The 24216-nt window shown below is 43.7% G+C and overlaps 1 protein-coding gene across 2 annotated transcripts in view; it reads left to right on the forward strand.

Moving 5' to 3' along the window:
* MYO5B (myosin VB) overlaps positions 1-24216 on the forward strand; it is a 394698-nt gene that overhangs the window by 298501 nt on the left and 71981 nt on the right. For both annotated transcript variants that reach the window (XM_073619562.1, XM_073619572.1), the window contains exons 18-21: positions 5111-5222; positions 6810-7021; positions 16373-16529; positions 20324-20563. In XM_073619562.1, the coding sequence (XP_073475663.1) occupies positions 5111-5222; positions 6810-7021; positions 16373-16529; positions 20324-20563 (721 nt within the window). The remainder of the gene's footprint in view (positions 1-5110; positions 5223-6809; positions 7022-16372; positions 16530-20323; positions 20564-24216) is intronic.

Raw genomic sequence — 24216 nt, forward strand, 5'->3', positions numbered from 1 at the left:
GGCAATCTGTGACAAAGACCTGAAGCGCCAAGCTGTATGCTATCAGGCGCTCGGGTTCGGCACATCACGGATCTGGTGGACAGATTACTGGGAGGGGCTGGTGAAGATTGGTGCATGTTGGCACCAATAAAAAAGTCAGAGGCAGATGGAGTGTCCTAAAGAATGATTTTAGGAAAAGGACCTCCAGGTAGTATTCTCAGGAATACTACCGGTATCTCGAGCCACACCAGAAAGGCAGAGGAAGATTAGGGAAGTAAACAAGTGGCTGAGGAGCTGGTGTAGTAAGGAGGGGTTTGGGTTCCTGGAGGACTGGGCCGACTTCTCTGTCAGTCACCAGTTCTATAGAAGGGACAGACTGCACCTCAATGAGGAGAGGATCTGCTGGGAGTAAAGATGGCCAAAAAGTTAGAGGGTTTTTTTAACTAGGTGATGGGGGGGAGGGTCCAGAGGTAGAGTGGTGGTATGTCTATATATCAAGAATAATGTACAAATGAATGTGAGAGATGACATCACTAAGGGAGCTAGGGAGGAGGTGAAATCCTTATGGGTAGAGCTCCAAAGGGATAAAGCTAAGGTGAAAATAATACTGGGAGTATGCTATAGACCCCCTAACCTGAAGGAGGAGGGGGAGATGGACCTCCTATCACAATTTGGATTAGCAGCAAGGATGGGAAGTGTTATCATAATGCTGGATTTTAATTATCCAGACATCCAGGGCTGAAAGGGAACCACGCATTTGTCTAAGCCTCGCCAGTTCCTAAATGTCTTGCAGGACAATTTCATGGGTCAAATGGTAGATGCACCAACTAGAAATAAAGCGTTACTAGATCTACTGATTACCAACAATACAGACCTGATCACGAATGTGGAAATATGGGGTAATTTAGGAAACAGCGATCACAGGTCAATTGGCTTCAGTATAAATCACACAAATAGGAAACATAAGGGGAATACAAAGACACTAAATTTCAAAAGAGCCAACTTCCCTAAACTACGAACCTTACTAGATGGCATAAATTGTGATAAAATCTTAGGAACAAAAAGCACGGAGGAGAGATGGGTTCGCTTTAAGAGCATATTAAATAAGGTCATTAGCCAGTGCATCCCATTGGGTAATAAATTTAAAAGAGCGAACAAAAGTCCTGGATGGCATAACTCCAATGTAAAAATGCATATAAAAGCAAAGGAGAAGGCCTTCAAAAAATACAAGGTTGACGGATCATCATCAGCATTCAAACTTCATCAATAATGCAACAAGAAATGTAAGGGTGCAATTAGGGCGGCTAAGATAGAACACGCGAAAGACACATAGCGGAGGAGAGCAAAAAAAAATCCCAAGAAATTCTTTATGTAAACATTAAAAAAGGAGGACAGACCATATTGGCCCCATAAAGAATGAGGAAGGACATCTGGTTACAAAGGATGTGGAGATGGCGAAGGTATTGAATTTATTCTTCTCCTCAGTCTTCACGAGGGAATCGGGGGGGGGGGCTTTAGTAACCAAAACTGCAGTGTTTATCCTCATGACACATCACAGGAAGCACCTCCATGGCTAACAGAGGACAGAATTAGAATTAGACTTGGGAAACTTAACATTAATAAATTACCGGGACTGGATGGCTTGCAACCGAGGGTACTTAGGGAACTCAGTCAAGTAATTGCCAGGCCATTGTTCCTAAATTGTACTGACTGGAATGGTACCAGCGGATTGGAGAAAAGCCAGTGTAGCACCAATATTTAAAAAGGGCCCAAAATTCATCCCTGGGAATTACAGACTAGTTAGCCTAACATCAATAGTATGCAAGCTCTTGGAGGGTATGATAAGGAACTGTATACAAGATTTTAGTAATGAAAACGATATCATTAGCAGTAATCCGCATGGATTCATGAAGAATCGTTCTTGCCAAACCAGCCAGTAGATGTGGTGTATCTGGATTTTGCAAAAGCATTTGACACAGTTCCCCATAAACATTTACTATACAAAGTATGGTCCGTTAGCATGGATCATAGGGTGAGTACATGGATTGAAAACTGGCAACAAGGGCAAGTTCAGAGGGTGGTGATAAATGGGGAGTACTGGGAATGGTCAGGGGTGGGTAGTGGGGTCCCCCAAGGTTCTGTGCTGGGATCAATCCTATTTAATTTGTTCATAAACGACCTGGAGGATGGGGTAAACAGTTCAATCTATGTATTTGCGGACGATACTAAGCTAAGCAGGGCAATAACTTCTTCGCAGGATGTGGAAACCTTGCAAAAAGATCTGAACAAATTAATGGGATGGGCAACTACATGGCAAATGAGGTTCAATGTAGAAAAATGTAAAATATTGCATTTGGGTGGCAAAAATATGAATGCAATCTATACACTGGGGGAGAACCTCTGGGGGAATCTAGGGTGGAAAAAGACTTGGGGGTCCTAGTAGATGATAGGCTCAGCAATGAGAATATTGGCATGCATTAAAAAAGGGATTAACTCCAGAGATAAAGCGATAATTCTCCCACTCTACAAGACTCTGGTCCGGCCTCACCTGGAGTATACTGTCTGTTCTGGGCACCAGTCCTCAGGAAGGATGTACTGGAAATGGAGCGAGTACAAAGAACAAAGCTAATAAAGGGTCTGGAGGATATTCGTTATGAGGAAAGGTTGCGAGCACTGAACTTATTTTCTCTGGAGAAGAGATGCTTGAGAGGGGATATGATTTCAATTTATAAATACCATGCTGGTGACCCCACAATAGGCATAAAATTTTTTTGCGGAAGGGAGTTTAACAAGACTCGTGACCACTCATTAAAATTAGAAGAAAAGAGGTTTAACCTTAAACTACGTAGAGGGTTCTTTACTGTAAGAGCGGCAAAGATGTGGAATTCCCTTCCACAGGTGGTGGTCTCAGCGAGGAGCATTGATAGTTTCAAGAATCTATTAGATAATCACCTGAATGACCGCAACATACAGGGATATATAATGTAATGCTGACATATAATCACACACATAGGTTGGACTTGATGGACTTGTGTATTTTTTTCAACCTCATCTACTATGTAACAATGTACAGTATGTAACTTTATTTACGTTGATCAAGGTGAAAAAAATAACATTTTAAAAAATTTCTTTTTTTTTTTTTGAAAATCAAATTATATCATCTTGTTGGGGGGCATGAGTTGTACACTCACCGGCCACTTTATTAGGTACCGGGTTGGACCCCCTTTTGCCTTCAGAACTGCCTTCATTCTTCATGGCATAGATTCAAAAAAGTGTTGGAAACATTTCTCTGAGATCCTGTGGAGGCCATTGGAGTACAGGGACCTCATTGTCCAGTGGTGAGATGATTGAAGCTTTGTGACATGGTGCATTATCCTGCTGGAAGGAGCCATCAGAAGATGGGTACACTGTAGTCATAAAGGGATGGACATGGTCAGCAACAATACTCAGGTAGGCCGTGGTGTTTAAATGATGCTTAACTGGTATTAAGGGGCCCAAAGTGTGCCAAGAAAATATCCCCCACACCATTACACCACCTCCACCAGCCTGAACTATTGATACAAGGCAGGATGGATCCATGCTTTAATTTTGTTTATGCCAAATTCTGACCCGACCATCTGAATGTTACAGCTGAGACTGAGACTCATCAGACCAGGTGATGTTTTTCCAATCTTCTATTGTCCAATTTTGGTGAGCCTGTGCGAATTGTAGCCTCAGTTTCCTGTTCTTAGCTGACAGGAGTGGCACCCGGTGTGGTCTTCTGCTGCTGCAGCCGATCCGCTTCAAGGTTCGATGTGTTGTGCGTTCAGAGATGGTATTCTCCATACCTTGGTTGTAACAAGTGGTTAATTGAGTTTCTGTTGCTTTTCTATCATCTCAAACCTGGATCTGCCCATTCTCCTCTGACCTCTGACATCCACAAGGCATTTTCATCCACACAACTGCCGTTTACTGGATATTTTCTCTTTTTCGGACCATTCTCTGTAAACCTGAGAGATGGTTGTGCGTGAAAATCCCAGCAGTTTTTTAAATACTCAGACCAGCCTGTCTGGGACCAACAACCATGCCACGTTCAAAGTCACTTAAAGCGGAGTTCCACCCAAAAGTGGAACTTCTGCTCATCGGATTCCTCCCTCCCCTCTGTTGTCACAATTGGCACCTTTCAGGGGGGAGGGGGGTGCAGATACCTGTATAATACAGGTATCTGCACCCACTTCCGGGAATGGACTCCCGCGGGAGTCACGCCCCCTCCCGCACTCCCCCGCTGTCTCCTGGGAAAGACACAGGTCCCAGGAGATAGTGGGGACCATTGAGAACACGAAGCGCGACTCGCGCATGCGCAGTAGGGAATGGGGAAGTGAAGCCGCAACGCTTCACTTCCCGATTCCCTCAATGAGAATGGCGGCGGCAGCACCCGAGGATCGAGGGACGGTTCGGTCTCGGGTGCCGACATCGCTGGACCCCGGGACAGGTGAGTGACCTTATTTTTAAAGTCAGCAGCTGCAGTATTTGCAGCTGCTGACATCTAAAAAAAAAATTTTTTCCCGGACTCCCGCTTTAACTCCCCATTCTTCCCCATTCTGATGCTCGGTTTGAACTTTAGTAAGTGGTCTTCACCACGTCTGGATGCCTAAATGCTGCCATGTGATTGCCTGATTTAGCAATTTGTGTTACCAAGAAATTGAACAGGTGTACCTAATAAAGTGGCTGGTGAGTGTATAGTGATGATCATTTGTGTATTTAAAAGAATATATCATTTTTTTTCACTTTTTTTTTTTATTTACTATGATCAAGTTAAAAAAAAATTACAATACATTTTTTTTTTCTTTTTTGTAAGTCATAGTTGCATAGTTTGAAAAAAAAAAAAGACACAAATCCATCTAGTTCAACCAACAGAAAAAATAAATAGAAAATCTCCATCTACACAGTCCTATTCCCAGTTGAACTAGGGAGAGACAAAAAAAAACCCTGTAAGTCTAATTAGCTCCAGTGGGGGAAAGTCGTGGAAAATGAAATTGGTATCAGGTTGCCTGTTGATTGATCACATTTTATTAGGCCTAATCAAATTCTCTGATTAATTTCACAATCTAAATGTAATAAATAATAACTAATCCTTGCTTTTATCCTTCAGGTGGACTTACCCTGATTTCTTCAACCGGTATCGTGTTCTTATGAGCAAGAAAGAGCTTTCCCTAAGTGATAAAAAGCTCATCTGCAAGAATGTTCTAGAGCATCTGATAAAGGTGAATTCCCGTTGTCTGTGTAGGAGGGGATTTCCCATCACTTACAAGAGATTTTCAACTTCCTGTTGTGTCCATGGGACAAGAAGTGAATGGAAATCTTCTCAAAGGGACACAAAATGAAAAAAAAAAACAAAAAAACATGACGGGGGTATTAACCACTTAAGGACCGGAAGCATTTGCCCCCTTAATGACCAGGCCATTTTTTTGCGATACGGCACTGCGTCGCTTTAACTGACAATTGCGCGGTCGTGCGACGCTGTACCCAAACAAATTTTATGTCCTTTTTTTCCCCAACAAATAGAGCTTTCTTTTGGTGGTATTTGATCACCTCTGCGGTTTTTATTTTTTACGCTATAAACAAAAAAAGAGCGACAATTTTGAAAAAAAAAAAAAAATATTTTTTGCTATAATAAACATCCCCAAAAAAAATTATTTCTTTATCAGTTTAGGCCAATATGTAATCTTCTACATATTTTCGGTACAAAAAAACAAAAATCCCAATGAGTGTATATTAATTATTTTGCACAAAACTTATAGCGTCTTCAAAATTGGGGACAGATTTATGGAATTTTTCTTATTTATTTATTTTTTACTGGTAATGGCGGTGATCTGCGATTTTTAGCGAGACTGCAACATTGCGGAGGACACATCGGACACTTTTTTGACTTTTTTTGGGACCAGTGACATTTATACAGCGATCAGTCCTAAAAATAGCCACTGATGACTGTATAAATGTCACTGGCAGGGAAGGGGTTAACACTAGGGGGCGATCAAGGGGTTAAGTGTTCCCTAGGGAGGTGTTTCTAACTGTGGGGGGGGGGGTGTAGTGACTGGAGGAGGAGAGAGATCGCTGTCTGTCTCTCGGTCAGGACGGGGATCTGTTTGTTTACACAAACAGATCCCCGTTCTGGCTCTCTGTGAAGCGATCGCGGGTGGCTGGCAGACATCGCTGCCGCCGGCCACGCTCATCGGCTCCGGCGTTGCACCGCGGGTGCCACCCAATCGCTCTTAAAGTGGCCGACATACACCTACGCCGATTCCTGCAGCCCTGCCAACCGGCTTGAGTAGAATGACGGCGGCTGGTCTGGAAAGGGGTTACGGTATAACCAAAGGCGAAACTTTTTTTTTTTACTTTTGGATAGAGTGGAGAGGGTTTAGATCACCTGTTAGTTTTTATTGCTGTCTGTGCCCCCCGTTAAGGAGCTTTTCCCTCCCTATTTGTCCTGTTTACCATTATCATTGAAAGTAAAATCACAAATTTTGGGTTGTCCCCAGAAAAGTAATAGAGGAAACTGGGGCAGTGATCATGGCATCATGGATCGATGAAATATAAGAGTTTGTCATCTGTGGCCCATAGCACAGCTCCCATTCTTTTCTAATTCTTGCACAGGCTCCTGACTTTTAAAGTACTAGAGGCCCTGTAATAGTAATTGTGGTATTGCAGAAAATAATTTTCCAGATTATTTGTACTTTCCGTTTGGGTGCAGATAGCGCATAGCTGAGTTGTTTTGAATGTTTACAACACTGCACACCGTCTCTGGATTTCTTCACGATGGTGACCTCCTCTCTTTGTCGTCTTTTCTATAGGACCCGGATAAATTCCAGTTTGGTCGCACAAAGATCTTCTTCCGCGCCGGACAAGTGGCTTACCTGGAGAAGCTGCGAGCGGACAAGTTCCGTGCGGCCACCATTATGATCCAGAAGACGGTGCGGGGCTGGTTACAGAGGCTGAAATACAAGAGAATGAAGGTGGCGTCCGTCACTATTCAGAGATACGTACGGGGACACCTCGCTCGCAGGTATGAAAGTGTACAATAATCCAGATTTTATCTTCTAAAATATACATTCACAGGATTAGGATTGAAAGCTAAATTTAGAGATTTTGAATGAAGTTGTGTCCGCATTGGGGAAATAAGGGAGAAGTCACTATGCACAGAGCACTTTATTACTTTTGAGCACTTCCTGTATGAACTTTTTGTATTGTAATTAGAAATGTGTACTAATTTCACTTATAGCACTTTGGTTAGTTTGTTTGATTCTGAAAAAATTGTGAGAAATGACTGCGCTAAACCAAAATACGTGAAAAAGCAGCTAACACTCAAACAAAGTCCAAACAGAATAAAGAAAATATAGTGTAGCGCTAAAAACAGTGAAATAGCTAGAACTGTTATATGCTTAACCTATAACCAATGTGATGATCAAACAAAAATCCAATGTGTGGTGAGCTAGTAGGAAAAAAGAGTTGAAGTTCAACGAAAAGTGTCCATCAAATACACAAAATGGTGAATCTTCAATCAGAATAATGGTGTAAACAACATACGATTAGCAGTGAAGCTGTAAGGATGAAAACGATCCATTGTCATAAGGAAATAGATGGGTACTCTTACCGGATGTGGTGGACCCACTTACCAGCGGTAGTGGGTCATTCGAGCTTATGTTGGCCGAATGCCTCACGGTATGAGTTTAGGCAAGAGAAGGATCACTCCAAGCAGGGTACGACCGGGCTTCAATGGTGATAGTCCAGGCAGGATTCCTGAATCCTTGTGGCTCTCCAATGGTGACAACAAAACCTCCACTCAATAGACTAACCCTCAGAGGTCAAAGTGTGTATAAAGAGGCTCAACCAAACCGGGGAGAAAATGGAAAAGGCTCCATATGGTGCGGGTCAAAACCGGAGATGCTTATTTAAAATTGCGGTACATTCAAATTACAATTCAAAAATGTGATCACGAGTAAAAATTTAATATGGAACAAAGAGCAATATGGGGAGCAAGCAAGCGTAGCTAAACCGACGCGTTTCGTCCAAAGTGGACTGTTTGATTCTACAGTGCCTTGAAAAAGTATTCATACCCCTTGAAATTTTCCACATTTTGTCATGTTACAAACAAAAACGTAAATATATTTTATTGGGATTTTGTATGATAGACCAACACAAAGTGGCACATAATTGTGAAGTGGAAGGAAAATGATAAATGTTTTTTTTTCAAAATTTTTTACAAATATATGAAAAGTGTGGGGGGCATTTGTATTCAGCCCCATTTACTCTGATACCCCTAACTAAAATCTAGTGGAACCAATTGCCTTCAGGAGTCACCTAATTAGTAAATAGAGTCCACCTCTGTGTAATTTAATCAAAAGTATCAATACAGCTGTCCTGTGAAGCTCTCACAGGTTTGTTAGAGAACCTTAGTGAACAAACAGCATCATGAAGGCCAAGGAACACACCAGACAGATCAGGGATAAAGTTGTGGCGAAGTTTAACCACCGCTGCAGTTTTATGGCGGCTGTTTGAAGGAGGATATCGTTGTTATGGCAGCAGCTAGCTGCCATAACCCCGGTATCCGCTTCTTCAGCGGGCGGTCCGCTACAAGATAAAAGTGGTCTCTACGGTGGATTCGCCACGAGATCACTTTTATCGGTGGCGGGAGAAGGCCCTCCCCCCGCAATCCGGTGACCTCCACCGCTTACCGGAGCCATCGGCAGCGGCGGAGGTGATCGTGTCCTGTCGCTTGCTGTGTATGGAAACGAGTGAGGGGAAGATGGCCCCCACTCGTCTCCATACCATTGCAGGGCGGAAGCGACGTCAAAACGTCACTTCTGCCCACAGCTCTTAAAGCGGGGGTCCACCTATCTATCTTTTTTTTTTTTTTGAGTTCATTCACAAACTTTTCTTCTCAGCATTACATACTCACATATTGTGTGTAATATGTCCGCCTGTGTCAGATTTCGTCGGAAAGAATTACTTATATTATTCACTTCAGGCGGTTTCCATCTTCATTGTGGGCATTTGAAGCCCACAAGCATTTATTTCCTGGATGCGATGAATGCTGTGCTCCCAGCATTCACCGCTCGTTCCCGCACATGCTCAGTGGCATCCTGGGAAGCCTGAGACTAGCTCCCAGGAGTCTGGGAGAGGCTAAAAACACACCTACTCCCACGGGAGGAGAACCAGGAAGTGCAAAGAAGAATAGAAAAATAAAAGGTAATTACTGCGATTTCAATTTTTTTAAACGGCATGTCAGCATCTAGGCAAGGAAGAGAATACATACAGATATTGTTCAAAATTTGGGTGGAACCCCGGTTTAAAGGGACATTTTTTAAAATAATTTTTTTAAATGACATTTTTTTTTTATTGCATTTTAATGTAAATATGAGAGTTGAGGGGCTCGGAAGGCTAGTACCGGCTGGAATGGAAACCAGAGTGGCCGCAGGCTGGCAGGGCCCAAGAGTAATTCCACCCCGGGAAAAGAGTTCCTCCTGGGAAGGCAGAGAATCTGCGGTGTCTGTGCCCCCTGGGAGTGGTCGCCCTTAGGCTCGGTTCACACTGGGGCGACTTGGGATCCGACTTGTACGCCCTCAAGTCGCCCCAAGTCGCTCCAGAAATAGTTTCAATGGGAGTTAACGCTAGCGTCTTAATAGACACTACTGAAGTCGCTCCGACTTCAGAGCGTACTCCCTGTACTACTTTGATCCGACTTTGATCCGACTTCAGCCTATTGACTATCATTGAAGTCGGATCAAAGTCGGATTGCCGTCTCGCATGATCCGACTTCGGCATGCGACTTGTGCTCAGATGATCTTGAGGGGAACTCCGCGCCAAATTTTAAATAAAAATCCGGCATGGGTTCCCCCTCCAGGGGCATACCGGGCCCTTGGGTCTGGTATGGACCTTGAGGAGAACCCCCTACGCCGAAAGAACGGCGTGGGGGGTCCCCCCCCCCAATCCATACCAGACCCTTATCCGAGCACGCAGCCCGGCCGGACAGGAATGGGGGTGGGGACGAGCGAGCGCCCCCCCCCCTCCTGAACCGTACCAGGCCGCATGCCCTCAACATGGGGGGTTTGGTGCCTTGGGGGAGGGGGGCGCGCTGCGGCCCCCCCACCCCAAAGCACCTTGTCCCCATGTTGATGAGGACAAGGGCCTCTTCCCGACAACCCTGGCCGTTGGTTGTCGGGGTCTGCGGGCGGGGGGCTTATCGGAATCTGGGAGCCCCCTTTAATAAGGGGGGCCCCCAGATCCCGGCCCCCCACCCTATGTGAATAGGTATGGGGTACATGGTACCCCTACCCATTCACCTAGGGAAAAAAGCGTCAATAAAAAACACAGTACACAGGTATTTAAAATAATTTATTAGGCAGCTCCGGGATCTTCTTCCGACTTCGGGGGTCCTCTTCCAACTTCGGGGGTCTCTCCGGCGTCTTCTCCCGGTGTCCGCATCTTCTGCCGGCTCCACCGATATCTTCTGGCGCTCTTTTGCCAGCGGTGGTCCGGACCTCTGGATCATCTTCTTCCCTCTTCTCTTCCAGAGATGTTGACACGACGCTCTCCCCAGCCAGAATGGTTTCTGTGCGCTCTGCAAGGGACTTATATAGGCGGTGACCCCGCCCCCTTATGCCGTCACAGTCCCTGGGCATGCTGGGTCTGTGACGTTTTAGGAGGCGTGGTCACCGGGTGATGACCACGCCCCCTTATGACGGCACAGCCCCAGCATGCCCTGGGACAGTGACCTCATAAGGGGGCGGGGTCACCGCCTATATAAGTCCGTTGCGGAGCGTTCAGAGACCATTCCAGCTGGAGAGAGCGTCGTGTCAACATCTCTGGAAGAAAAGAAGAAGGCAGAAGTCCGGACCACCGCTAGCAATTGAGCTGCAGAAGATAGCGGAGGAGCCGGCAGAAGATGCGGACACCGGGAGGAGACGGCGGAGAGACCCCCGAAGTCGGAAGAGGACCCCCGAAGTCGGAAGAAGACCCCGGAGCTGCCTAATAAATTATTTTAAAAACCTGTGTACTGGTTTTTTTATTGACGCTTTTTTTCCCTAGGTGAATGGGTAGGGGTACCATGTACCCCATACTCATTCACATAGGGTGGGGGGCCGGGATCTGGGGGCCCCCTTATTAAAGGGGGCTTCCAGATTCCGATAAGCCCCCCGCCCGCAGACCACGACAACCAACGGCCAGGGTTGTCGGGAAGAGGCCCTTGTCCTCATCAACATGGGGACAAGGTGCTTTGGGGGGGGGGCGCACACTGCGCCCCCCATGCCCCAAAGCACCCCCCATGTTGAGGGCATGCGGCCTGGTACGGTGGGGGGGGGCCGCCAGCAAAGTCGCCCGTCATGGAGGCGACTTGAAGTCGCCTCGTAATTTGCCGAAGTCGCGCCAAAGTCGCGCTGAAGCCGCGTTGAAGTCGCGGTACAAAGTCGCGTTAAAGTCGTGTTGCCCATGTGTGAACCGACCCTAAGGGTACTCTCAGTAACACTTGCGTGTGGGATCCCACTGTGTGAACAGGCACATGGTCACAGTCACTAAAACTTTCTCCTGGACTGTGGCTTTTAAGGCTGGGCCTTTTGGCTAAGTCCAGGCAAATTTTGTCTTACAGGCCTAAGGGCCTAAGGGCCCGGCCCGTGCACATTGCATGGTCACTTATTTATTTTAAATAATTTTCCTCCACTATTTGTCACTCTTTCACCTTTGTGTGTGTTTTTTCCTCACTAAGATGACTCCTCGGGCTTGGCCTGACGTCTAGGGGGAGGATGTGTGGCCTTCTGGTTCCTTCTCCTTGGGGGGTCTCTCTTTGTGGGAACTCCTCGACCTAGTATTTGAAGGTCAGCTTTGGCTGATCTAGAAGAACGGAGTCTGCCAGGCCTTCTGGATAGGCAGACCATTGGAACCCTATGTTCCTGTCCAGGAGCCTTGCGCCCCGGAGGATCAGGGAGAGGTCCTACCCCTTTGAGGGGTGGACTAAAGAACACCCTTGAGTGCAATTTTTAGTGTGTGTTTCACATGCATGTTTTTGTTTGTTCACTTAATGTTTTTTACGTTTCAGGTTTTTACACCACAACGGATTAAAAAGAAAAAAAAAAAAAAAAAGCCCTGAAACAACTGTATGCAAGTTGGAATAAGTGGTTTTGTGATTTTAGGCTACATTTGTACTCTATATCAGAAGTTCTGGATATATGCATCTGGCTGATTGGATGTAAAGCGGTGATTTGCACAACTCCACCCACTGCCCCAAAATGAGGAATAATCCTCTTATATTTGGGATGTGATGGTATATAAGACATAACTTCTGTTTTAGGAAGTCTTTACCATGCTGCATGCTGATTCGGGTGGAGGCCTTTTTAGTTGCTTTATTTCCCTCTCACTATAACCTCCATAGTTATACTGTCCGAAAAACAAGAGACAACGTACATCTGTAAACCTCCCCTGCTAGAAATCTATTGGTTCCTAAAGAATTTGCTAGAACCATCCCAGAGCAGAATGTTTATTCATTACAGAATTCTGATTGTGTTCCAGAATGATATTACGTGGATCATTAAGGACACACTTCCCATGCCAGCTACAGATGGCTTTACTGTTATTGCAGGAAGACTATTGTACTGCAGTAAATTATGGTTTATGTTGTGGAACTCGCTCTCCCTCTTATAAGTTTTTTGGTTTTTTTTATAGGATCTCTGCATGTAATGACCAATTCTATTAGTGGAAACAACTAGAGCTGGCTTTTCCAGCTGGTGGCTGTTAATTCTTTGTGGAGCCGCACTGTCTTGTGGTGTTTGCTTTTTTCACCTTAGAAGTCATGACTTGGAGCTCCCATAGAGCTGAGGATTTGTTCCTTGCAAACATCTGACCTCACTGCACCAATCGCTGATCACCAGAGCTGTCCTATGGGAGGGAAGAAAGTGTGTGGCATGCTCCCCCCATGCCAGGATGTACCAAATATTTTTCTTTACTCCTAGTGGTTGAATAGAGTGGAGGAAAAAGGGGAGGGGGTTACGGATTCAAGATTTGGTGAGGAAAAAAATACAATCTGTTCTAGATGACCTGTATCTTTTCCTGTGACAACACTGAAGAAATGACACTTTGCTACAATGTAAAGTAGTGAGTGTACAGCTTGTATAACAGTGTAAATTTGCTGTCCCCTCAAAATAACTCAACACACAGCCATTAATGTCTAAACTGCTGGCAACAAAAGTGAGTACGCCCCTAAGTGAAAATGTCCAAATTGGGCCCAAAGTGTCAATATTTTGTGCGACTGCCATTATTATCCAGCACTGCCTTAACCCTCTTGGGCATGGAGTTCACCAGAGCTTCACAGGTTGCCACTGGAGTCCTCTTCCACTCCTCTATGACGACATCATGGAGCTGGTGGAAGTTAGAGACCTTGCACTCCTCCACCTTCTGTTTGAGGATGCCCCACAGATGCTCAATAGGGTTTAGGTCTGGAGACATGCTTGGCCAGTCCATCACCTTTACCCTCAGCTTCTTTAGCAAGGCAGTGGTCTTCCTGGAGGTGTGTTTGGGGTCGTTATCATGTTGGAATACTGCCCTGTGGCCCAGTCTCTGAAGGGAGGGGGATCATGCTCTACTTCAGTATGTCACAGTACATGTTGGCATTCATGGTTCCCTCAATGATCTGTAGCTCCCCAGTGCCGGCAGCACTCATGCAGCCCCAGACCATGACACTCCCACCACCATGCTTGACTGTAGGCAAGACACACTTGTCTTTGTACTCCTCACCTGGTTGCACGTAGGGTTGCCACATCATCCCTTTAATCCAGGCCACATATGAATTACACAGGTTCTGAGGCTGATTTAATGCAGATAAGGCACCAAGTGTGTTTAATTACCACCTTAATCAGACACAGAACCTGTGTAATTAATGCGTGTCCTGGATTAAAGGGATAATGTTGCAACCCTACACACACGCTTGACAGCATCTGAACCAAATAAGTTTATCTTGGTCTCATCAGACCACAGGACATGGTTCCAGTAATCCATGTCTTTAGTCTGCTTGTCTTCAGCAAACTGTTTGCTGGCTTTCCTGTGCATCATCTTTAGAAGAGGCTTCCTTCTGGGACTACAGCCATGCAGACCAATTTTATGCAGTGTGCAGCGTATTGTCTGAGCACTGACAGGCTGACCCCCCACCCCTTCAAACTCTGCAGCAATCCTGGCGGCAGTCATACATCTATTTCCCAACCTCTGGATATGACGCTGAGCATGTGCACTCAACTCCTTTGGTCAACCATGGCGAGGCCTGTTCTGAGTGCAACCTGTCCTGTTATACCGCTGTATGGTCTTGGCCACCGTGCTGCAGCTCAGTTTCAGGGTCTTGGCAATCTTCTTATAGCCTAGACCATCTTTATGTAGAGCAACAATTCTTTTATTCAGATCCTCAGAGAATTCTTTGCCATGAGGTGCCATGTTGAACTTCCAGTGACCAGTATGAGAGAGTGAGAGCGATAACACCAAATTTACCACACCTGCTTCCCATTCACACCCGAGACCCTGTAACACTAACGAGTCACATGACACCGGGGAGGGGAAATTGCTAATTGGGCCCAATTTGGACATTTTCACTTAGGGTGAAAAGCTGTTTACATTGTAGCAAAGTGTCATTTCTTCAGTGTTGTCGCCTGAAAATATATAATAAAATATTTACAAAAATGTGAGGGGTGTACTCAGTTTAGTGAGATACTGTATATACCCTTTGTGGTTGATCAGCTGATTTTATATAATGTTTTTAATGAAATTGTATTAATACATCTGTATTTTTATAATGTTTTGTGTGTAAGTGCCTAAAAAGTCCCTAATCTTAGCCAATTGTATACTAGTCTATATATGGGATGTGGCGCCCAGTATAATCAGACTTCTGGAATAAGCGTTTGCATTTGTCTTAATTATCACCCTCCAAAAAAAGGAAAAGAGTCACTTTAGAATTTATCCCACCAAAAATAGAAGTTCTATTGCATGAAATGCTTTTAATTGTTCTCTGTGCAGACATCTAGGAAAAGCAGTGAGCCAATCAAAGTGATATTTCTGATGGCAGTCTCTATACAAAGACACAGGTGTTGATTTACTAAAACTAGAGAGTGGAAAATCTGATGCAGCTCTGCATAGAAACCAATCAGCTTCCAGGTTTTTGTGTCAAAGCTTAACCACTTGCCGACCGGCTCACATCAATATACGTTGGCAAAGTGGCATGGGTGCGCAAAATCCCCTATGGGTACGTCAGCCCTTTAAGAGCCGCCGGAGGGCCCATTGCACAGTGGGGAACCTGGTGCACATGGCAATGCGCGATCGCGTGCACGAGCGCCAGCACAGGGATTTGTGTGTGTAAACATACAAATCCCTGTGCTGTCAGGGGAGAGGAGAAAGAGCGTGTGTTCCTACTAAGTAGGAACAACACTCTGTCTCCTCCCCTAGTCAGTCCTCTCCCCATACAGTTAGAACGTGCTGAGGGAATGCACATTTAACCCTTCGATCGCCCCCTAGTGTTAACCCCTTCCTTACTAGTGACATTTACACAGTAATCAGTGCATTTTTATAGCTCTGATCGCTGTATAAATGTCAGTGGTCCCAAAAATGTGTCAAAAGTGTCCGATCTGTCCGTTGCAATGTGGCAATCCCCATAAAAATCACAGATCGCCACGATTACTAGTAAAAAAAATAATAATAAATAAAAATGCCATAAATCTTTCCCATAGTTTGCAGACGCTATAACGTTTGCGCAAGCCAATCAATATGCGCTTATTGAGATTTTTTTTTTTTTTTACCAAGAATATGTAGAAGAATATATATTTGCCTAAACTGATGAAGAAATTTGTTTTTTAAAAACATTTTTGAGGCTATTTATTATAGAAAAAAGTAAAAAATATTGTTGTTTTTTTTTTCAAAATTGTCGCTGTTTTTTTTTGTTTATAGCACAAAAAATATAAACATCAGAGGTGATCAAATACCACCAAATGAAAGCTATTTGTGGGGGAAAAAAAAGGATGCAAATTTTGTTTGGGTACAGCATCGCATGACCACGCAATTACCAGTTAAAATGACGCAGTGCCAAAATGTAGTGCTCTGGTCAGGAAGGGGGTAAAATCTTCCGGGGCTGAAGTGGTTAATTGAACAAGCTGAAGTTGTAAGCTGATTGGCTACCCATGCACAGCTGCCCCAGATTCTGCACTCTCCAGTTTTAGTAAATCAACCCTATTGCGTAGTCAGCCGCAGAGTGAAGTTTTGGAGAATTTGATAAAGACATTATAATTGAAATGTTGGTTTTTTTTCTGGACTGGTCCATTAATTCCACTTGTGGGGAGGGGAGTTTGTTTTTCTTGTCACTGTTTTTGCCACAATTAAACTTGTTTTATCCCCTCAGACTGACAGAGCATCTTCGAAAAACGAAAGCAGCCATTTGCTTCCAGAAACAATTCCGAATGATTCGCATCTACCGGGTGTACCAGACAACGCGCAGGGCGGCCATCACCATCCAGTCCTACGCCCGGGGCATGGTGGACCGGAGAGCTTATCGCGAGGTGTGTACCAGGTCGATCGGTTAAACTGATAAGGAAAACAACTTCTGCTCACAGTGAACAGTTTTAAAAATGTTGTTTAAAAGAGGAACTACAAAGTAAAGATTAGAAAGATTGAAATGCATGGAGATCGAATATAAAATGTGCCAAACCCTAGTAGTGTCTTCACAGAATCACAAGCTTTTAAGCTCCAGTGCTTAACAGTTGACACGTATGAACACATTTACTTAAAGCGGACCTTCAGTCATTTTTTTTATATTTCCATCTATTAAATCTTCAGCCCTTCTTGTTTTAACTTTGGATAGTAAAACATTTTTTTTTTTCTGCCAGTAAATGCCTTATACAGCCCACTTCCTGTTTCTTGTCTGGTAAAAAGGTTAGGCTTATGACATCATGCACAGCTCTCTCTCCTGAGAGTTTGCCAGGAAGGGAGGGGGTATGGGTCATAAGAGGGCCAATGAGAGCTGCAGAGCTGGAGGCGTGCCTCTGTGTGTCTGTCTAAATCCAGGAAGTGAACAGGCAGCAGCTTCAGCTGCCCACAGTTAAAATGGATGCTGCCAGACTCAGTGGAGGGAGATTTATGCAGCATAGATGGCATGTACAGAATCCTAGTATACTGTATATAAAATAATATGCAAAGTGGTTGGAGAGAAGCTTCAGAAAAGCAAAGATATTTTTTATTACAAATTATGTGAGCAGACTGCAGTTCCTCTTTAAGAGTTTGCACAGGTAACACATATAACAATTGCAAGAGAAATAGTTTTCTGTTATTTTGGAACACATTATCATCTTGACCCATACTATGAAATACTCTATATTGTCAAAAGTATCGGGACGCCTGCCTTTACACGCACCTGAACTTTAATGGCATCCCAGTCTTAGTCCGTAGGGTTCAATATTGAGTTGGTCCACCCTTTGCAGCTATAAGAGCTTCAACTCTTCTGGGAAGGCCGTCTACAAAGTTTAGGAGTGTGTCTATGGGAATGTTTGACCATTCTTCCAGAAGCGCATTTGTGAGCTCAGGCACTGATGTTGGACGAGAAGGCCACTCTAATTCATCCCAAAGGTGTTCTATTGGGTTGAGGTCAGGACTCTGTGCAGCCCAGTCAAGTTCCTCCACCCCAAACTTGCTCATCCATGTGTTTATGGACCTTGCTTTGTGCACTGGTGTGCAGCTATGTTGGAACAGGAAGGGGTCATCTCCAAACTGTTCCCACAAAGTTAAGAGCATGAATTTGTCCAAAATGTCTTGGTATGCTGATGCCTTAAGAGTTTCCTTCACTGGAACTAAGGGGCCAAGCCCAACCCCTGAAAAACAACCCTCCACCATAATCCCCCCTCCACCAAATGATTTGGACCAGTGCACAAAGCAAATTTGGGGTGGAGGAACTTGACTGGCCTGCAGAGTTCTGACCTCAACCTGATAGAACACCTTTGGGATGAATTTAGAGCGCAGACTGCGAGCCAGGCCTTCTCATTCAACATCAGTGCTTGACCTCACAAATGCTCTTCTGGAAGAATGGTCAAACATTCCCATAGACACCCTCCTAAACCTTGTGGACAGCCTTCCCAGGAGAGTTGAAGCTGTTATAGCTGCAAAGGGTGGGCCAACTCAATATTGAACCCTACGGACTACGACTGAGATGTCATTAAAGTTTATGTGCATGTAAAAGCAGCCCTCACAATACTTTTGACAATATAGTGTACCTCACTGTACAATATTAAGAGTCTTAACCGTCTTTCTACAGATTGCACAACACTTTCCAAAGACATTGTTCCACTATCATATTGCTGCAAAGCAACTTCTAGCAGGTGAACCTATTATATAAAGACCTTCACATTAGCATATAACAACTTAATATTATCATTTAACTATTATAACAACGTAAATCAAAAATTTTCTTTAAAAAAAATTGTATCGCTGTGAACATAAAAAATACACATATAATACAAAAAAAAATACACTGCAAAGAAATAACCATTAAATATAAACATACAATCAAAATACTAATAAATGTATCCACCAAGTGCTTAAAGGTGTATAAAAGTTCAAATAAATTCTGATAAGTGAGTCCATCAGTTGCGTAAGTAAATGAAATTAAAATAAGTAAGTCCTTATAAGTCCAATAAAGTGAAAAACCAACTTCACAGATCTTCCTGTGTTTGACACTGAATGCTTCAATGCGCCAACTCTCCCAACACAGTGAAACTCACCAAATACATATACCTCTCCTATTACAGATCGGCACACTTGCGCTCTATGTATCAAAATATGCAGACTATCCAATGTTCCAACTTTCCTACATATAAAATCCTCCCCCAGATGGAATATGGAAAGGGAAAAGCTCCAATAGCATAATACAGTCAAACCTTCTCAGTCTTTATTAGCAACCATAACTACTCAAAGCTTAAATGAAATAGGAACATCCGTTTAGTTCTTAGAAAAAAACATAGCGGTAAGCGATAGTGCAGAATACACAAAAACTGTAAGTTCAAGTCGGAAGACGAAACGCGTCAGCAAATGGCTGTACGGCAACTGGATGTGACGTCAGCGGCTCACTGGAAGTGATGTATTGGGCAGTAGGTGAAATACTGGCACTCTGGGTGAGAGCTCAGTTCATTCTGCAGTCTGTCACCTTGAGAGGGGACTAAGTGTATACACATTCTTGCTGGTTTGAATAAAGGTTGTACCATGTACAATTCGCAGATCTGTTTAGTGTGGTTGTATTTTTTTTTTTTTTTTTAATCAAGGATAATATTTTCCTTCAAATACTCGTAATATCCATCCATCTATTGACGGTGGTCTGGGAGTTCTCCAAGACTTGAGGATCAGGCTGTTGGTGGTATCTAGGAGTTTTGGTATCAATGATATCTTATATGTGAGAGGAGACATTATTGTATTGTGACATAGGAGGACCCAAGGGTCCTTTGGAAGGGCCACAGTAGTAATTTTCACTGTGAGGTTGTTAATCTGCTTCTAATAATGTTCAGTCAGATGGTACTCCCACAAAATGGGTACCAGGTGCCAGTTCACATCTCCAGCACATTGGAGAAACCCAACTGTCCCACCTACTGGGCTTCTATACCACCGAGCTATGATTTTGAAGATACTATTAGATATTTTTCTTTTTTTTTTTTCCTTTCACTGCCCTAGGATATTAAGGTGCCTCTAAGAATAAAGTTGGCCATAAATGGACCGAACTTCAGCTGGTTCAGCAGGGCCCCGCCAAATTTTGATCCATCTGTGGCTGTTCCTGCTCAATGGAAGTCAATGTAATGATTGACTTCTCATAAACTGGAATGTTGAAATTTTTTTTTCTTTAATCAATCCGTTTTTATTGATTTTTTTTTTTTAGTGTTTAATATACAAAACAACAGTAAAGAAGAAAATAAAAAGAAACAAAACTGTACGTTCCATAGGCATATCTCACCAATGTATGTAAGATAAATACCAAAGTATACCAGTTCAGCTCCATATGTCCGTACACAAAAAAAAAACAAAAAAAAGCAGTAAAAGAATAAAGAACTCTAAAAACACATGAAAATGAATAGTAACATAAATAATAATATTATAAAACGAGATAAACAGCAAGCCGGGGGGACCATCATTTATTACTCAAAAGTTGGTATGCTATTTTTTTTCTTTCAAGAGGATTTTGGACCATATTTTGCCATTGAAGAAATGTTGGCGGCCTTTTGTAAAATGGTGGATGGATTTTATTTTGGAATGTATGACTCTATTAGAATCACTTTTGGAATGTTTTAGTATATATCTGACTTCCTTTTGTTGTTTTCAGCTCCTGCAACAGCACAAGGCTACGATCATTCAGAAGAACCTACGAGGGTGGATGGTCCGCAAACAGTTTGTCAAGTTCCGCTGCGCCGCCATTGTCATCCAGTGTTATTACCGCCGCATGATGGCACGGCGGGAGCTTAAAAAGCTGAAGATTGAGGCCAGGACGGCCGAGCACTTTAAGAAGCTGAGCGTGGGCATGGAGAACAAGGTGGTTCAGCTACAGAGGAAGATTGATGAGCAGGTATGTTCTTTGTATTTAAAGTGTGAGCAAAACATCTGTCAGGTTTTCTTTGCTAGCTCTGGGGAGATTCACCCCCACCACTGGTCCTGGTGGTCATTGTCTCCGGTGCAAAAAGTGATTGGAAATCCAAAATGCTGGAGTTTTCCCAGGAACCGGCGGTAAGAGGAAATCTTCCATGGGAGCAACTGTACTGGATATCCTCTAACTTTCCTCCTACTTCCTGTTGTGGTCTTTGGAACCAGAAGTAAAAGGATAATTTAACAAGCTGAAGTTAGAATCCGATTGGCTACAATCCACAGCTGCACCAGATTCTGTGCACGCCAGTTTTAGTAAATCAACCCCAACATGTCCTACTAATGTGTCTTTAAGCTGCAGGCAAAGTAGGACAAATACAGCCTTCACTGCGATATGAATGCGTGCGTTTGAATGAAACATGCTGCGCCGGACTAGAACGTCTGTCGACGTTCAGCTCTGTATAGAAACCAATCAGCTTCCAGGTTTTATAGTCAAACCTTAATTGGACAAGCTGAAGTTAGAAGCTGATTGGCTACCACGCACAGCTGCACTCAATTCTGAGTGCTCCAGTTTTAGTAAATCTCTCCCCAGTAGCTCTCTTCTGCAATAAAGAGCTGCCTGCTCAGAGTTTTTCACGTTAGGTTTAGTTCCGCTTTAAAGGATGACTAAACCCAAGAAAAAAGTGCTCTATATTATAGCTTACAGCCTTTAGATGTGGTGGCTGTCTTAGTTTTTACTCTTTTTTTTTTTTTTTTTTTTTACATGCTAATGACATTTTAGCAAATACAGAAAATATCTGTTGAATTTACTAGAAATGCTGTGAACTTGTCACTTCCTGTGAGTTGCACAAAAGAATATCCTTCCTTCCTAGTTATCTTCTCTAATCTACCAATTGCCCTGCCACCCATGGAATAGAGATGAAGGGATATGGACATGTTTGTACCCCATATCAGGAGAGCAGCCTAGGGTAACAACCATGGTTCCCTCCCTAGATACAGTGAAGGAGTGATGTAGCCACCCAGGGACAGGAAAGGTGTTATATACACATACCTCCCAAAATTTTGAGATGGGAATGAGGGACACAAACGTATGTAGCCATAGGACACGCCCCCTGCCAGGATCTTGAACCCTTGAAGATGCAAGGACCTTGAATCCTTGACGATGTTGGCTGTCAGACATTTTCTATCCTGGGCCTAGAGCCTGGTTCTCAACCTCAGTCCTCAAGTACCCCCAACAGGCCATGTTTTGGGAATCTCTCTTAGATAAAATAGCTGTCCAAAATACCAAGCCATTGACTCTGATTTAAAGCACCTGTGCAAGGTAAAGGAAAACCTGCAAACATGGCCTGTAGCATACCTCCCATCATTTTGAGATGGGAATGAGGAACACCTACTAGCAAATGTATAAAGGCATAGGACACGCCCCCTGCCACACCCCCTTAAAAGAGAATTAACCAAAAAAAAAAGGTTAATTAAATCCATAAGTGCTTTTTTTACCACTACTATTCCTTTATATTGTCTTTTAAAATTTACAAATGCAGCTATTTAGATGAAAGATTTAGCACTGGGAAACACTTTTTGAAAGGAAAAAAGTGCATTTCATATACAATTATATAGATCAGACCAAGATGAGGGACAAATGAGGGGGGAAGAGGGACATTGCTCCAAATCAGGGACAGTTGGGAGCTGAGCTATGCATCTCCATGTCCACTCAGTTAATGCAGAGATGACATGGAGATTCCCCGTTCTGCTCTATGGGCGTCCCGGGTGTACACCTGGTTACCTCCGATCAAGTTCGCCAAAACAGAAGAGGACACAGTCTTCAAAGTTTTTTTTTTTCTTTTGCTTTTTTATTGGACTTTATCAGACCCGGAGGTAGGTAGGTGTAAACAGACACAAGTCCGTTTTAGACCCACCTGTCCATAGGAATGCATAAACCTTATGATCAGGTCCACCTGCAAACAGGTGGACCTGATTGAAAACGCCCATGTGAAAAAGGGCCTCATCAGGTAAAAATAAAGCAAAAGATACTTGGGGAAAAAAAGAAAACAAATTCAACCACAACACCAAACACTAGTAATCTGCAATATATTACATTTTAGGTTTTGGGTTTAGATAAACGTTAAGCCCATATAAAAAGAGCATATATGAACCCCTGAAATGTATTGGTTCTCCTATATTAGTAATCATCAATGGTCTATGGGCGTGATGACATCAGGAACAGTCTACCACACAAGGCTTCTAGACCATGGGGGGGGGTCCCCACTGGGTTCCCCTAGGCTGCTGCGGTATTCACAAGCCACAGGCAGTCTGTCTGGGAGTGGTGCAACAGGGACACCCTGAAAAGGAATCCTACACGTCTCTGCTCGTCCGGAATCTCTCCCTACTTCTTCATCTGAGCTTTCCCTACCAAGCAGAGCTCTCTCCCTACCTTACTGCCTCACTGCAGGCACACCGAATGACATCAGCCACTAGATTTATAGGGTCCTTCGTCAAGATGGCCGCACAAATCTCACGGGCCTTTGGTATCCAATTGGATCACCGTCTCCCCCAAGATGGCCAACTGGAGCTTGAGATAGATGTTACCTCCCCACTGAACTCCTGCCAAACTGAAGAAAAGGCATGGTGCCACCTTCAGGTTGGAGGAAGTACCGCAGCCTGCACCTGCTTACATTTAGAACTGGAAGATAATAATAGGTGGTTTAGCACGTCTTTTGCCTGCCCTTTTATACCTGTTACCCTTTTATTATTGCTTAATTTGTCAAAGTGACAGTCAATTTATCTTGTTGGCATGCCCTATATTATGATGTATTTTTATTTTGGTCCTGGAGTACTGGCTTATCCACTTGCCGACCGATGCGCACCGATATACGTCTGCACAATGGCAGCGGTGGGCAAATGGGCATACCTGTACGTCCCGTTTAAGTGGCGGTACTATCGGACGCACCCGCCACGTACAGCGTGACTGTGTCCGCAGGACCCACGGACTCGATGTCCTGGCGATCGTGTCACGGAGCCGCAGAATGAGGAGATGCCTATGTAAACAAGGCACTTCCCCGTTCTGCCTAGTGACATGATAAAGATCACTGCTCCCTGTCATCGAGAGCAGTGATTGCTGTCATGTGAGTGGAAGCCCATCCCCCCACAGTTAGAATCACTCCCTAGGACACACTTAACCCCTTCATTGCCCCCTAGTGTTTAACCGCTTCCCTGCCAGTGTCATTTACACAGTAATCAGTGCATTTTTATAGCACTGATCGCTGTATAAATGACAATAGTCCACCATAATGTCGCAGTCACGATAAAAAACCCAGATCTCCGCCATTACTAATAAAAAAAAAAATAATAAAAATGCCATAAAACAATTCCCTATTTTGTAGACGCTATAACTTTTGCGCAAACCAATCAATATACGCTTATTGCGATTTTTTTTTTTTAAACCAAAAATATGTAGAATAATACATATTGGCCTAAACTGAGGAAAAAATGTGGTTTTTTTTATATATTTTGGGGGGATATTTACTATAGCAAAAAGTAAAAAATAGCTATTTTTTTTCAAAATTGTCACTCTTTTTTTTTTTTTGTTTATAGTGCAAAAAATAAAAACCGCAGAGGTGATCAAATACCACCAAAAGAAAG

This window comes from Aquarana catesbeiana, linkage group LG01, assembly GCF_042186555.1.
Source record: "Aquarana catesbeiana isolate 2022-GZ linkage group LG01, ASM4218655v1, whole genome shotgun sequence".
Lineage (NCBI taxonomy): Eukaryota > Metazoa > Chordata > Amphibia > Anura > Ranidae > Aquarana > Aquarana catesbeiana.